The sequence below is a fragment of the Aquarana catesbeiana genome, linkage group LG02 (assembly GCF_042186555.1).
Source record: "Aquarana catesbeiana isolate 2022-GZ linkage group LG02, ASM4218655v1, whole genome shotgun sequence".
Taxonomy (NCBI): domain Eukaryota; kingdom Metazoa; phylum Chordata; class Amphibia; order Anura; family Ranidae; genus Aquarana; species Aquarana catesbeiana.
The window spans coordinates 15,104,433-15,121,843 of NC_133325.1; the positions used below are offsets into that span (position 1 = coordinate 15,104,433).

At 42.2% G+C, this 17,411-nt stretch overlaps 1 protein-coding gene across 1 annotated transcript; it reads left to right on the forward strand.

Moving 5' to 3' along the window:
- The first annotated feature begins 16,032 nt into the window (after positions 1-16,032).
- On the forward strand, positions 16,033-16,974 carry LOC141129616 (olfactory receptor 1M1-like). Its single transcript, XM_073617714.1, has one exon. It carries the CDS (start codon positions 16,033-16,035, stop codon positions 16,972-16,974), a length of 942 nt encoding a protein of 313 aa, XP_073473815.1.
- The last annotated feature ends 437 nt before the right edge of the window (positions 16,975-17,411 follow it).

Sequence of the window (17,411 nt, forward strand, 5' to 3'; positions counted from 1 at the left end):
AAAAAATCTCTAATCTTGTTCTCAGTGCACTAAAATGTGACCTTATCATACAAACCAAGCTGTTGTTTACTAAAATAAAGAAAGCTTGCAGGGAAGATCAATTCAAATGTTATTTTTTTTCTTCATCAATGTCAGTTTTGCCGCAGCAGGTTCTATACATTGTACAGATACGCCACTTTACAGGCAGACTAAAGGGACCCCCTAGGCACTATATTTAAAATAAATTTTTCATCTTTATTGTTTTAAGCATCATTAAAATCACTCTTTTAAAAACAATCTTTTTAAAGTTTTTTTTTGCATTGATACATGTCCCGCAGAGCAGTACCTGGACCCCATATCCTTTTATGGGCAATAACTTGTATATAAGCCTTCAAAATGGCTTATGTCTGGCTACTGTCTCTGCATTATGATTTTGTGATTTGTATGATTTTTTTGCATTAGCAGATGTCCCTCATGGCATTGCCAAGCTCCCCATGCCCTCCGATTGACAATCCCTTGCCAATTAGCCTTTAAAATGACTATAACTGATTGTTAGGACCTGCCCCCATTCCTCTTAACTTCAGTAAGGTTTAGATTAAAGTTTGTAATTTACAATGGGTTCAACAAACGGCCTGTGAATTGAACTTAGGATGACTTGCTCATCCCTATTCAGGAGGTGCAGCAGAAGGAGGCTCTGCAGAGAGCTGTTGATCCTGTTTGGTGTCCACCACCTCATGTAGAAAGTAGTAAATCTGAGATATCAACATTTACAATTTCATATTCAGCCAATTAAGCCCTCAGCACATTGAAAATTCCTAACAAACAGATAATCTCCTGGGATGTGATGAAGTTTGCTAATTGTCAACAGTCCCCCGAACACTTGTTCGGCTCCATCTCCAAAGAATATAAAGGTGCAGGAGATGCAGAACACACAATTGGAGGCCATCAATGGGAAGCCTGAAGATGCTTTGTGAGTGAACAGTTTGGATCTCAAGGGAGCATCTTGTGTCTTCTGTTTCATGTTGAGATTTCAGCAGATAGAAGAACGTTCTTTGGAACAACACAACACATGCCTGCTGGGACCAGAGTGCTTCCCCTGACTTCCACATCAGAGGAAAGAAATCTTCAGCTCAGTCACAATGTTCCATGCTGTGATATGAGGTGAGAGAGACAATAAAAAGTCCAACACAAAGCTCGTTCCACCAGAAATACTCCACATTATGAACAGGTGCGTAGGGAATAGTCTGCACCTTTCTGTGCCTGGAGAAGGGAGGGTTGGGACTTATAGTTCAACATCAGCAGATGTTTCGTCATTGTTGGCCATTGTGGTGGTATTTTGTATTCCTTAAAATGGAACCAAACTCTCTCAATCAACATTAACTACTGTAGGTAAAGTTTAAGTCCACTTGGTACACAAAAGTAATGTGGTAGAGACAAGGTTAGGCACAGGAAGATCAAGAGTTCGATGTTAGCAATACGGTCCAACAGGGACAGCTCAGTGGAAGCACAGTGACAGCAATACGGTGCAACAATAACTATTTAGCAGAATCAGAAAGAAAACAACAGCACAGAGCAAGGAGTTACTGAACTGCTCATATAGGATGCTCTTGTTGGACCAGTGAGGGATTCTTGCAGAGCAAGACAATGAAGTGGAAGGTGGAAAAGGTGAGGACTAAGCATTTCCTGGGTCCAGAGTGAGGTAAGGGAAGTCCTATGCAGCCCATTCAGGTTCACGTAGGTTGAAGGCAGCAAAGGGTCTACAAATGGGATAAAAGTGGAGGCTCTGTGTCTAGATAGCAGCTCACAGCTAATAAAGAACTACAAGTCACAACGGTTCCAGGACCTCTTCTGTCATTATAATGTCCTCTGTAGAAAATTCATTATTCTGAATTTGAGTAGAACATTGGCTTTGAGCAAAACTCTAGTCAAAAGCTAAAATGACATGTAAGATGCAGCACAGCAGGTATTGTTGGCTGAGTCTGCCTTGTAAGCAATGTATGACAAGGCCATTTTTTTTTTGCTATTCAGCACTGTGTTGTTTTAACTGCAAATTGTGTGGCCATGCAACAATGTACCCAAATGCAATTTATATATATATATATATTTTTTTTTTTTAAAAGGCTTTCTTTTGGTGGTATTTGATCACCGCTGCATTTTATATATATATGTGTATATATATATATATATATATATATATATATATATATATATATATATATATATATATATATGTGTGTGTGTGTGTGTGTGTGTGTGTGTGTATATATATATATATATATATATATATATATATATATATATATATATATGAAATAAGACCTAAAGTTTTGAAGACAAAACTGTATTTTTTTTACTTTCTGCTATAAAACATATCCAACAAAAAAAAATTAAAAAATCATCATATTTCTTTATAAATTTAGTCCAAAATGTATTCCGCTACATGTCATTGGTAAAAAAAAAAAAAATAAATAAGTGTATATTAATTGGTCTGCGTGAAAGTTATAGCATCTAATCTACAATCTATGGAATAAATAATGCAATTTTTATTTATTTATACTAGTAATGGCGGCGATCAGTGACTTATAGTGGGACTGGGATAGTGCGGCGGACAATCTGACATTAACTGACACGTTGTGGGAACAGATTGACTGCCTTAAACAAATAAGGCTTTCTTTTGGTGGTATTTGATCACCTCTGCATTTTTTATTTTATTTTTATATATAACTGAAAAAAAAATACTGTTTTGAAGACAAAAATGTATTTTTTTACTTTCTGCTATAAAATATATCCAATAAAAAACAAAAATCATATTTCTTTATGAATTTATTCCAAAATGTATTCTGCTACATGTCTTTGGTAAAAAAAAAAAAAAAAAAAAAAAAATCCCAATAAGTGTATATTAATTGGTCTGCGTAAAAGTTATAGCATCTACAATCTATGGAATAAATAGTGCAATTTTTATTCATTTATACTAGTAATAGCGGCGATCAGCGACTTATAGTGGGACTGGGATAGTGCGGCGGGAAATCTGACATTAACTGACACTTTGTGGGAACTGACCAACTGCCACTGACATCTCCAGTGACGCTTAATACAGTGATCATTGCTAATAATATACACTGTCACTGTATTAATAATAACACTGGCTGGGAAGCGGTTAACATCTAGGGCGATCAATGTGCAATGTGTGCTGATTTTTTTCTACAGATCAAGTTGTTTCTTTTCCCTGCTTTGCATAATTGCAAATTATTTTTTGTTATCTTTTGCTTTTTAAAGGTTAAGGAGAGATTTGGGGTCTTTTTGACCCCCAGATCTCTCCATAAAGAGGACCTGTCATCCTTGTTTACATTCCTTGTAATAGGAATAAAAGTGATTAAAAAAAAATGAAAGGGATAGTGTAAAATAAAATAAAAAATAAAGTAAAATAAATAAGAACATAAAATTAAATTATAGTGTAAAAATAAAAAGTAAAATAAATAAGAAAAAAATAATCAAAGCGCCACCATCCCTCCATGCTTCTGTGCAGAAGTGATCGCATACATAAGTTGCGTACACATATGTAAACGGTATTCGTATCACACATGTGAGGTATCGCTGCGAACGTTAGAGCGAGAGCAATAATTCTAGTACTGGACCTCCTATGTAACTCTAAACAGGTAACCTGTAAAAAAAATGTAAGTGTCGCCAATGGAGATTTTTAAGTACTGTAGTTTGTAGCTATTCCATGAGCGAGTGCAATTTTAAAGTGTGACGCGTTAGGTATCTATTTACTCGGCCTAGCATCATCTTTCATATTTTACACCAAAAAAATGTGGTACATATTGTGTTTTTTTTTTGTTTGTTTTTTTTAAGTACTATAGTTTGTAGCTATTCCACGAGCGAGCGCAATTTTAAAGCGTGACACTTTAGGTATCTATTTACTCAGCCTAGCATCATCTTTCATATTTTACACCAAAAAAATGCGGTATATATTGTGTTTTTTTTTTTTTTTAATTAATTAATTTGTATTTTTTCCCCCCAAAATATGCGATTGCAAAACTTCTGCACAAATACTGTGTGACATAAAAAACATTGCAACAATTGCCATTTTTTTCCCTAGGGTCTCTGCTAAAAAAATAAATAGATAATATTTGGGGGTTATAAGTAATTTTCTAGCAAAAAATACTGATTTAAACTTGTAAATAAAAAGTGCCAGAAAAAGCCTGGTCAGCAAGTGGTTGACACAACAACAGCTGTATAATACCATGTGATATTGCAACCAAACACTAAGCCTGAGTTCACATTATGAATTACACAGGAACCGCACAACATTCCTGTACAGTTCTCATGCGATTCAATGCGGTGGTGATTCGAGCCCACTCATTTTGAATGGTCTCAAACTGCCCCGCATCCACACCAAAGTTGGCTATGCAGCAAATTTGGGAATGCACTGCAACCGGATTTCATGGCCGTTTTGTACCATGCCATTCAGTGCAGGCAAACACACCGCGTTTTGGTGTCATAAAGATTGCACTGAAACCTGCTGCAGATCGCAAGGACAGTGCGATTTGAATGTGGTGCAGGAAACGCGCACGGATCGCGGGTTTTCCGTACTGCATTCTAGTGTGGACAGAGGGCAATAAGACTTGCAATAACACCAACACATTATAATGTAGCAGCGGAAAGCTCTATAAAATTCTGGGAGACCAGTAATGGACTCTGGAAAAAACAGACTTTCAGAAAAACAAACTATTTATTCCGCTAGCGAAAGACACCCCTAACGCCAGCATGCTAAGTGCACCCGTTATGGACGGTTACAGCATATATACAGTATCTCACAAAAGTAAGTACACCCCTCACATTTTTGTAAATATTTTATTCTATCTTTTCATGTGACAACACTGAAGAAATGACACTTTGCTACAATATAAAGTAGTGAGTGTACAGCTTGTATAACAGTGTGTGAGCATGAGTAATGCTGAAAGTGTGCCCAGTGACAAACAAGTTGCTAATGCTATGTGCAGCAATGCTGTACCTGCTGATGCTGCAGTGCAGCAAAAGATACACCTAAAAATGTAATATCTGTAGAGGAACTACAATTGTCAGCTCAACCAATTAACCCTCCTTTAGCTGAGTCCAAACCTGTTTGCCCCACAGCTGCTGAAGACTCTACAGCACAGCTTCAGGAGACAGCTGGTATTGCAACAGAAACTGTGACTATTCCTGATGGGAAATTTAATGTGTGTGTGACTGATAGCAATCGTCCCAGGACAATCGTCCACGCTCAGTCCAAGCAATCAATAATAATATACAGACTATTGTGACATCAGTGTGGGGCCATGGCCCTGATAAGCCTACATTTCCTCAGGTGGTACGCTGTGCTCCTTGTAACTCCACTTTCAAGTGGGTTTTCCCCATACAAGCTACCACTTTACGCACCCCGGGATCTGGTCTTGGGTCTCTGGCTTCTGCTGGGGGTCAAAGACAAAATGTAGTCATTCTTAAATGGGAAGGTGGTGCAATCCCTCCAGCACGGCATGCGGTGGTGGACATGATTTTGGAGATGGGTTTTGGGTCAAACGACCTGTATGCCCTAATACAAGTTGCTGGGACATGGGAAAATACTATTAGCTTCACCAAGCCAGAGGGTCTTGATCTGTTCTGGGAGCGATATGAGGCTCGGTGCAGGTCAAGACCTGAATGGAAAGGTCTGGTCCCAGTTGCAGTTTAACAGAGGTCAACAGTGAAAAAGATCACAATTATTCTCACTAATGAGAGCGTCCCTGCTCGGGATCTAGAGGTCTGGTTAAAGAATTATGGTGAGGTTTTGACTAAGCCCAATAAAATCCTTGATGAACGCAACATCTGGACTGGGGGTTGGTCGGTAACAGTCAGGTTGGCCAGGGATGGGAATGTTGTCCGTCACCTGCCCTCCTCAGCTTTTATAGGGAGGGATAGGATGACTATTTTATACCCTAGTCAGCCAAAGCTGTGTCACCGCTGTGGAGAAAAGGGGCATTTGAGCTCCTCCTGTTCAGCTTTGATATGTTCAGTGTGTCAGGGTCAGGGTCATGTGGCTAAGGACTTCCCTGAGATGATAAGGTGCAACCTGTGCCAGCGCCTTGGTCACCCCTACAGCCGATGTCCTGAGGCCTGGCACAATATGGCGAAGGAGGTAATACATGACCTTTTGAGGCTGGACAGGTTGGAGGGTGAGGCCCCTGGTGTGCCATCCTCCTCTGCGGTGACCGACTCCCCTGGTCCTGTTCAGGATCCCTCCCAAATTCCTGTGGCCATCCCTCCTGTGTCTGTAAGTACTCCTTCTGTATCTGTCTCTGTGTCCCCAGTCTACTGTACCCTCCCCTCTTGTGTCAGAACCTTCCAAGTCTGTGCCCCCTGAGTCAGTCAGCCCCCATGAGTCTTCCCCTACTAAGTCTGACTTAAAGGAAGCCCCCCCCACCAGGAGTGGTAGCAAGTACTAAAAAGGGTGCTTCTTCTTCCTCTGTAAACACGTCTTCTGTGAAGACTTCAAAGAAAAAAGCAAGAGAAAAGAGTATCTCTGAGGCTAATCTGCAGTACCTGGAGGAGAGAAGGAGGGTCGGGCGGTGGAAGAGGCAGGCGGTGAGGACGGAACAGGGACGGGAAGCTCCAGTGCTCCAACTGTCATAAGGCATCTAAGTTAGATATTTCCTCATCTGGGGCTTCTTCGGAGCAAAGTTCAGATTCAGAAATGGAGTTGGAGGTGGCCTCAAGAAAGAAAGAGGCTTCTGGTGATGAGCAGCAGAGGGGAGCTAAGAAGCAATCTACCAAATAACTCAAATGGTGGTTCCCCCTCCGTTAAAAGTGGTGACAATAAATGCCGCCAGCATTAAGTCAGTAAGAGCTCGTTCTATGGCCTTCTTTTTGTTCAGCCAATTAGATGCTGAAATTTTATTTTTGCAAGAGACTAGGCTCACCTCCTTGGCAGATATTCATATGGCCAAGAGAGAGTGGAGGTATGGTCCATCTTACTGGTCTCTTGCAACCGAGTCTTACGGCAGTGTGGCGGTGTTGTTTAAAACTGGCATGGTAACTGTCCGGCAAGTTATTTGAGGTGGAGATTGGGAGATGTATGGTCTTAGACGTCCTTGTGGGAGGGCAGGACCTGCGCCTAATTAATGTTTATGGGCTGCACACAAAGTGGGATAGAAAATGCCTTTTTACAAGGATCAAGCCATTTCTTTTTGCATCCCGGCAAGTGGTCTTTGGGAGGTGACTTCAATACAGTAACTAGGCCCAAGGACAGGAAGGACTTCAAGGACAGGCTGGTATATGATAGCGTTTTTTTTTAAATAGTATGGTTAGGGATGCTGGTCTTGTGGATGTGCACATTAAGCACCTCCCGGATGACACCGGGTTCACCTTTCATCGAGGTAGTAGTCAGAGTAGGATAGATAGTTTTTTTTTTTTTTTAAAAGAGACCTCTTTATGCGTTCCTTGATCATCCGATCGAGGGCGAATACTGCTGTGCAAAATGTAAGCACATTGTTTCCCTGGAAGCCCAGGTTCTGAATCTGGGGAAGCAACTGTCAGCACTGAGAAGTCCCTCCATACTAAAGGTGAGCCAGGAACGTACACGGCAGGTGCTGGCAGGGGCCAGCACAGAGGCGGGTGGAGACAAAGAGGTGCAGGCACTAGCAAAAGAGTAGATGGGTGACAGTCAGGAGGGGTAGAGGGGGAAGTGCCAGGGAGGCCGATCCAGGATTGGAGCATCCCAATAAGTACGCTACTTTGAGTGACATTGGTGAAACCAGTCAGGGACCAGCACTGCTGGAGCTGAGGGACTCTCCTAGCTGCCGGGGGAAGAACTCCTCCAATGGGAGTGGGGGGGGCAGCAAAGGAAAAGGAAAGACAGATTCTGGTGGTAGGGGACTCAATTCTTAGAAGGACAGAGAGGGCAATCTGTAACCAAGACCTGAAGCGCCGAACAGTATGTTGTCTACCGGGCGCTCGGGTTCGGCACATCACGGATCTTGTGGACAGATTACTGGGAGGGGCTGGAGAAGACCCGGCTGTCATGGTGCACGTTGGCACCAATGACAAAGTCAGAGGCAGATGGAGTGTCCTAAAGAACGATTTTAGGGACTTAGGAGCTAAATTGAGGAAAAGGACCTCCAAGGTAGTACTCTCAGGAATATTACCGGTACATCGAACCACACCAGAAAGGAAGAGGGAGATTAGGGAAGTAAACAAGTGGCTGAAGAGCTGGTGTAGTAAGGAGGGGTTTGGGTTCCTGGAGGACTGGGCCGACTTCTCAGTCGGTAACCGGTACTATAGAAGGGACGGACTGCACCTAAATGAGGAGGGTGCAGATCTGCTGGGAATGAAGATGGCCAAAAAGTTAGAGGGGTTTTTAAACTAGGCGATGGGGGGGAGGGTCCAGAGGCAGAGATAGCCAGCGCGGAAGATATTCCAGAGGGTAGTATTGGGGGAATTAGTGGCAGGTTAACCAAAGCACAAAAACACAAGGTGAGTATAGTAGCAAGTCCTAGTTGCAATCTCGAAACACCCAATACGAGGACAATATGCGACCGGTCTAAACTATGTGGCATGTTCACCAATGCCAGGAGCATGGCAGACAAGATGGGTGAACTAGAGATACTGTTGTACGAGGAGGATTTGGATTTTGTGGGAATTTCAGAGACCTGGTTCAACAGCTTTCATGATTGGCTGGCAAACATTCAAGGGTATAGCCTTTACCGCAAGGATAGGGAGGGTAAAAAAGGGGGAGGGGTATGCCTATATATCAAGAATAATGTACAAGTGAATGTGAGAGATGACATCACTGAGGGGGCTAGGGAGGAGGTGGAATCTTTATGGGTAGAGCTCCAAAGGGATGAAGCTAAGGGGAAAATAATACTGGGAGTATGCTATAGGCCCCCTAACCTGAGGGAGGAAGTGGAGACGGATCTCCTATCACAAATTGGATTAGCAGCAAGGATGGGAAGTGTTATCATAATGGGGGATTTTAATTATCCAGACATAGACTGGGTGGAGGGAACCGCGCATTCATTTAAGGCTAGCCAATTCCTTAATGTCTTGCAGGACAATTTTATGGGTCAGATGGTAGACGCACCAACTAGAAATAAAACATTACTGGATCTACTGATTACCAACAATACAGACCTGATCACGGATGTGGAAATACGGGGCAATTTAGGTAACAGCGATCACAGGTCAATTAGTTTCAGTATAAATCACACAAATAGGAAAAGGGAATACAAAGACACTGAATTTCAAAAGAGCCAACTTCCCTAAACTACAAACCTTGCTAAAAGGCATAAACTGGGATAAAATTTTAGGAACAAAGAATGGAGAGATGAGTTTGCTTTAAGAGCATATTAAATAAGGGCATTAGCCAATGTATCCCATTGGGTAATAAATTTAAAAGAGCGAACAAAAGTCCTGGATGGCTTAACTCCAATGTAAAAATGCATATAAAAGCAAAGCAGAAGGCCTTCAAAAAATACAAGGTTGAGGGATCATCCTCAGCATTCAGACTTTATAAAGAATGCAACAGGAAATGTAAGGGTGCAATTAGGATGGCTAAGATAGAACATGAAAGACACATAGCGGAGGAGAGCAAAAAAAATCCCAAGAAATTCTTTAAGTATGTAAACAGTAAAAAAGGGAGGACAGACCATATTGGCCCCATAAAGAATGAGGAAGGACATCTGGTTACAAAGGATGGGGAGATGGCAAAGGTATTGAATTTATTCTTCTCCTCAGTCTTCACGAGTGAATCAGGGGGCTTCAGTAACCAAAACTGCAGTGTTTATCCTCATGACACAACACAGGAAGCACCTCCATGGTTAACAGAGGACGGAATTAAAATTAGACTTGAGAAACTTAACATTAATAAATCACCTGGACCAGATGGCTTGCATCCGAGGGTACTTAGGGAACTCAGTCAAGTGATTGCCAGACCGTTGTTCCTAATTTTTACAGATAGTCTACTGACTGGAATGGTACCAGCTGATTGGAGAAAAGCCAATGTAGCACCAATATTTAAAAAGGGCCCAAAATACATCCCTGGGAATTACAGACCAGTTAGCCTAACATCAATAGTATGTAAACTCTTGGAGGGGATGATAAGGGACTATATACAAGATTTTAGTAATAAGAACGGTATCATTAGCAGTAATCAGCATGGATTCATGAAGAATCGTTCTTGCCAAACCAATCTATTAACCTTCTATGAGGAGGTGAGTTGCCATCTAGATAAAGGAAGGCCCGTAGACGTGGTGTATCTGGATTTTGCAAAAGCATTTGACACAGTTCCCCATAAACAGCTAAAACCGCTGTGAAGGTGCTCCTACCCTGGACTGAACAGTGCTGATGGAAAGATATCTTTTCCAGCATCTTTCTATCCACATTGAGAAGGCTGATGGGGCGCCAATTCTCAATCATTGAAGGATCTTTACCTTTTGAAAGAAGAATCACAGCTGAGTACCTCGTGGAAGGGGAAAGCACTCCCTCAGCAAGGTAACTGTTAAAAACCTCTACCAAATGTGGGGCCAGAATAGACTTAAAGGTTTTGTAAACTCAGCTGTCAAGCCATCCGGTCCAGGTGACTTTTTGATGGCAAGCTAAGGTCCATTGGCATGTACAAGATAAGGTCCATTGGCATGGACCATAGGGTGAGTACATGGATTGAAAACTGGCTACAAGGGCGAGTTCAGAGGGTGGTGATAAATGGGGAGTACTCAGAATGGTCAGGGGTGGGTAGTGGGGTTCCCCAGGGTTCTGTGCTGGGACCAATCCTATTTAATTTGTTCATAAACGATCTAGAGGATGGAATAAACAGTTCAATCTCTGTATTTGCAGACGATACTAAGCTAAGCAGGGCAATAACTTCTCCGCAGGACGTGGAAACCTTGCAAAAAGACCTGAACAAATTAATGGGGTGGGCGACTACATGGCAAATGAGGTTCAATGTAGAAAAATGTAAAATAATGCATTTGGGTGGCAAAAATATGAATGCAATCTATACACTGGGGGGAGAAACTCTGGGGGAATCTAGGATGGAAAAGGACCTGGGGGTCCTAGTAGATGATCGGCTCAGCAATGGCATGCAATGCCAAGCTGCTGCTAACAAAGCAAACAGAATATTGGCATGCATTAAAAGGGGGATCAACTCCAGAGATAAAATGATAATTCTCCCGCTCTACAAGACTCTGGTCCGGCCGCACCTAGAGTATGCGGTCCAGTTCTGGGCACCAGTCCTCAGGAAGAATGTACTGGAAATGAAGCTAATAAAGGGTCTGGAGGATCTTAGTTATGAGGAAAGGTTGCAAGCACTGAACTTATTCTCTCTGGAGAAGAGACGCTTGAGAGGGGATATGATTTCAATTTACAAATACCGGACTGGTGACCCCACAATAGGGTTAAAACTTTTTCGCAGAAGAGAGTTTAACAAGACTCGTGGCCACTCATTAAAATTAGAAGAAAAGAGGTTTAACCTTAAACTACGTAGAGGGTTCTTTACTGTAAGAGCGGCAAGGATGTGGAATTCCCTTCCACAGGCGGTGGTCTCAGCGGGGAGCATTGATAGCTTCAAGAAACTATTAGATAAGCACCTGAATGACCGCAACATACAGGGATATACAATGTAATACTGACACATAATCACACACATAGGTTGGACTTGATGGACTTGTGTCTTTTTTCAACCTCACCTACTATGTAACTATGTAACTATGTAAATGATGGAGCTGTCCCATTGATGAATTTGACAGAGGAGATCACAGTTGAACAAGTGATGAGGGCAATTGAACAGCTTGCCATCAAAAAGTCACCTGGACCGGATGGCTTGACAGCTGAGTTTACAAAACCTTTAAGTCTATTCTGGCCCCACATTTGGTAGAGGTTTTTAACAGTTACCTTGCTGAGGGAGTGCTTTCCCCTTCCACGAGGTACTCAGCTGTGATTCTTCTTTCAAAAGGTAAAGATCCTTCAATGATTGAGAATTGGCGCCCCATCAGCCTTCTCAATGTGGATAGAAAGATGCTGGAAAAGATATCATTCCATCAGCACTGTTCAGTCCAGGGTAGGAGCACCTTCACAGCGGTTTTAGCTGTCCGGGAGGCCTTGGAGCAGTGCAGGGCTGCTGGCTGGGGAAAGTATTTTGCTGACATTGGATCAGGCAAAGGCTTTTGATCATGTTAACCATGAGTGCCTGTGGTTGCTCCCTAGTGAGTACGGTCTGCAGGGTGGTTTTGTTGATTGGTTGAAAGTCTTGTATAAAGGGGCAGAAAGTTTTCCTTTTGCTAATGGTTGGGTTGGGCAGTCCTTTGAGGTTGGCTCTGGGGTGCGCCAGGGTTGTCCCCTGAGTCCCCTGCTCTATGTGTTTGCAATCGACCCATTCATCAGGAGGCTAGAGAGCGGCATGTTGTGTGGGTTACCAGTGGGGCTCCCATTTGAGCCACCTTTGAGGGTTGTTGCCTATGCGGACAATGTGTCGGTCATTGTCACTGGGGCGGTTGAAGCGGAGGAGGTGGTTTCTCTGACATCACATTACTCTGAAGTATCAGGCTCCAAGATCAATCAGGAAAAGAGTGAAGTTTTCTGGATGGGAAAGGAAGGTGAGGGGTTTGATCTCGCGGACACCTTTCCAGTGCCCCAAGAAAAAATTAAGATACTAGGCATTGAATTTGGGCCCGGCGATTATGGCCTCAAAAACTGGGAAGGCTGACTGGAAATTGCCAATACTAAGGTGGTCAGCTGAAAGAGATGGAAGTTATCTCTGAGGGAAAGGGTTGATCAGATTAAGACTTACTGATTCCGATCTTCTTGTATGTCAGCTTTGTCTGCATCTTGCCAGTGTCTCTCTATGTTAGGGTCAGTAGTGTGTTCTTCCAGATGCTGTGGGGGAACAGACTGAACCCCATCGAGAGGAATGTCGCCTATCTATCCAAAAGGGAGGGTGGCTTAGGTATGGTCAACCCAGTTCTTTTCTTTTCACTGCTTTTTCTCAAGTTTAACATTGGTAATATGCTTGCAGTGGAACCCCCTGGATGGGTAGGCATATTTAGATCTTGGTTTAGGCCTTTTCTACGACTTTGGGAAGAAGGTGGCCAAGTGAAGAATCTCAGGGGTCATCGTGGTCAGCTACCAGCCTATGCCGCTCCGTGCCTGAAGTTACTACGGCAGTGGCGATTGTCGGATGAAGATCTCAGATCGGTTCCGAGGAAAGTCCTTATGAGTCGAGTCTTGAGCGAAGTCTTTCATGACCCACTGGCCTTAAGGGATTGCCCAGGCCCAGTTTTGAGGGCAGGGTTAAGACCGATTAATTTGGATAGAGTCCCCCTTAAATTTAGGGATCTGGCCTGGTTGTGCTTCCATGGGAGGCTCTATGTTCGGGGCTATTTGAAATTCCACAGAGAGATGGATCGTAGCTGTCCTCGGGAGTAGTGTGCAGGTGAGGAGGAGACTATGGACCATTTTCTGCTTTGTTGCCCTTTTAACCTAGAGGTGTACAACCAGGTGGGGCGGGCCCTCGGTGTTCCTTTCCTCTCCAGGCTGGGTTATGCTGAGTGGGTGTACGGAGCATTCAATACTGGTGGGGTTTTTTGTTTGGATACACTTTTTTTAGTTAGCCTAGTAGTCCGTTATTTCACCTGGAACGCACGGTGTCAGGTCTGCACTCGGCATAAAATCCTTCCTGTTGAGGTGGTGGTGTATGACATTTTGCATGAGGTGAGGAAGATTCGAGAGCTTGAGAGAGACAAGCAGAGTCGGGGGGCTTGGTTGAAGCCGTGGAGGGGTTTCAAGCCTCCCTGACTGCCAGGAGTCTCTTTCCCAAGTGTGACTGTCTCTTATCACCCTTGATTATTATTTTTTTGATTCATTTTTGAGAAATGGCTGCGTACATAGGTGATGGGTTGTGCCTCTTAGGCCCTCTCTGCTACTTTATGTAAATAGTTTTCTAAAAAAATTTTGGCAGTGGATTATGTATATATTGTATAAATTCTGAACATGGATGTGTATTCCTTTAATTTCTGTTTAAGTTTTGTACTATGGTTTTGTTTTTTAGTTTTGTATAAAAATGGTTGCTTGATTCTTTTCAATAAAAGATCAATAGTGTCTCATCATTGGTGTCAGTGGGAGGAATAGTGTCTCATCATTGGTGTCAGTGGGAGGAATAGTGCCCCATCATTGGTGTCAGTGGAAGGAATAGTGCCCCATCATTGGTGTCAGTGGGAGTAATAGTGTCTCATCATTGGTGTCAGTGGGTGGAATAGTGCTCCATAATTGATGTCCACTAGTAGCTTATCAACATATTAGCAGGGAATTAAGGGGTGTACAGAATAATTTTGTGTGCTGGGTTCATCCTGACAAGAGCAGTATGGAGATTGCTTGTGGTGAAATGTCATGGCTACGAAATGGTAAGACACTAAGATCCCAGGGGCTGTTACCAGTGCTGGGACAAGGTCCTTTACCACCCAAGGTGGGAAGGCATGCAGAATGAGGTGTGGACTACTTCAGCAGCAAAGTCCTTCCCTTTCTGCGCTCCACTTCTGCTGAAATGCCCAGGGCTGCCACCTCTTTCGGCCTACCGCTCGGCCAGGCCCTGACTGCCAGTCCAATTTACAGTATAAGTGCCTCTAGTCTGCACAATCATGTTTTATTATTTCATAATATAAGAGGATCACCTAATTTGCTTGTTTGGGTGTACAAAATTCAACAAAAAGTTTGTGAACACCTGAACATCACACCTTTATGAACTTGTTGGACATCTCATTCCAAAACAGTAATTCCATTAATATGGAGTTGCCCCTTTTTGTGTCTATAACATGCTCCTCTCTTCTGGGAAGGCCTCCCACAATGTTTTGCAAGATGTCTGTAGGAATATGTGCCCACTCGTGAGGTCAAGTACTGATGTTGGATGAGAGGACCTGGGTCTCAATTGACCCTCTAAATCAGGGATCCTCAAACTACGGCCCTCCAGCTGTTGCAGAACTACACATCCCATGAGGCATTGTAAAACTCTGACATTCACAGACATGACTAGGCATGATGGGAAGTGTAGTTACTGAACACCTGGAGGGCCGCAGTTTGAAGACCCCTGCTCTAAATCATCCCAAATCATCCCAGTAGGGTTGAGGTCAGGGTTCTGTGAAGGCCATGGAGTTCCTCCACACCAAGCAAGTCAAACCATGTCTTTATGGATATAACTTTGTACACAGGGGCACAGTAATGTTGAAATGTTGAAACAGAAAAGAGTGTTCACCAAACTGTTACCACAAGGTTGGAAAAACACAATTGTCTACAATGTCTTTGTATGATGGAGTATTAACTAGAGATGTCCATGATGGAAAATTTTGTTTCGTTTCATTTTGGATTCGTCCCTAATAATTTTGTTTCAGCATATTCGTTAGCATGTTAGAATGATTCATTTTCAGATTTTTTTTTCAGATATTCGGATTCATTTTGTATACTCTTTATTTTCAAATTGATTCGAAATTGAAATTTGAATTTCGAAATTTGAGATTCGAATTTCAGATGATGACTATATTCGTTCTGTTTTATTCTATTCTGTGCCATTCAATTCTATTCTAATCCAGTCTATTTTTTCAATTATTTTCTATTCTATTCTAATCTATTCTATTCTATAAAACAGCTTAAGTAGGAATCATCATCTTATTTCCCTTGTGTACCTTACTGTATTTATTGCTATATGTTTCCATATTGAATTCAAATTCAATATTCAAATTCAAATGTGGATAATTCATTTTGTTATAATTTATTTCAGATTCATTGAAGTTCGTTACTATTGTGGTTTGAAAATTCGGATACATCTGGATCACCAAATAATGAAAATGTGTATCGAATTTTGATTCGTAACAGCACAAAAAGCACATGTCAATGATTAACAGTACCCTTCACAGGGAACACTTGAACTTCATAAATCGAAGGGGTGTCCATATAGTTTTGGCCATATAGTGTTGAGCTACACATGGTTTATCTTCTTTTCTCTATCCTCTATTTTATCTCTACAGACCTTCTCTACTCACAGTTGCCTGACCCATACAGATGGACAACCAAACTGCTCGTTTTGAATTTGAACTTACTGGTTTCCCAGGAGTCCCTCAGAAGTTCCATATGCTGATGTCGTTCTGTTTATTTATTATATACAACATAATGTTTATTACCAATGGTGCTGTTTTCATTGTGATTATCCTAAAGGAGAAGCTGCATGAGCCCATGTACATTCTAATCGCCAACTTAGCATTTTCTGACTTTCTCTTCGACACGGCTACCTTGCCTAAATTGATTGCCAAGTATTGGTTCGATGGTGGAAAAATATCTTTCCTCGCCTGCTTTGTGCAAATGCATCTGGTCCATTGGCTGGCCGTAGTGGACTCATTTATGCTCATGTTGATGGCATTTGACCGGTACATTGCTATCTGCTATCCTCTGAGGTATTCGTCTACAGTTACCATCAAATTGACCCTGTTTAGCTGCAGTTTTATGTGGTTCTCTGCTGCTATCATCACAGTAGACCTCATAATAATTGCCAAATATCCATTCTGTGGGCCAAACAAGATCGTCAGCTTCTTCTGCAACAGCTCAACCATCATGCGCTTGGCTTGCGCCGACGTTAATTCCACTCGAGAAATTCTTTTGACTGTAGCCTTAGTGGTGCTTTTTGGGACTCTAGCCCTCATCATTTTATCCTATATCGCCATCTTATTTTCTCTTTTCTCATTGAGCCATTCAAGGGGCTGGAGGAAGGCGTTTAATACATGTGTTACGCACTTATTTGTTAACGCCTTGTTTTACATCCCGCGGGTGTTTGTCTACATAGCCAATTTTGTAAAGTTGGTCCTCACTCCTGACCTGGGGGTCTTCCTCATTGTTCTACAATCCTATCTGCCTCATCTAGGCAACCCTTTCATATATTGTCTGAGGACTGAGGAGATCAAGAAGATTATCTCCAGTACTTTTAAAAGGACTGTTAACTTGAAAGTATAATTGACAGTTTTGCTATTTGTAATGTTGTTGGTCCATTTGATCAATATATTGTGAGTTACACGTATGTCTGCTTCTTTTTTTATTCTACAGCAAACTTTTGAGAGATTTTTCATGATTCTAATGTGATACAGATAAGACAGACCCCCATATTCCATACACACAGGGATTCCATGGTGTCATGTACAGTCAGGTCCATAAATATTGGTACATCGACACAATTCTAATCTTTTTGGATCTATACACCACCACATGGGATTTGAAATTAAACGAACAAGATATGCTTTAACTGCAGACTTTCAGCTTTAATTTGAGGGTATTTACATCCAAATCAGGTGAACGGTGTAGGAATTACAACAGTTTGTATATCTGCCTCCCACTTTTTATAGGAACCAAAAGTAATGGGACAGATTAACAATCATCCATCAAACTTTCACTTT

What these genes read in the sequence shown, in the direction of transcription:
- LOC141129616 (XM_073617714.1), top strand. Translation starts at nt 16,033, where the DNA reads ATGGACAACCAAACTGCTCGTTTTGAATTTGAACTTACTGGTTTCCCA.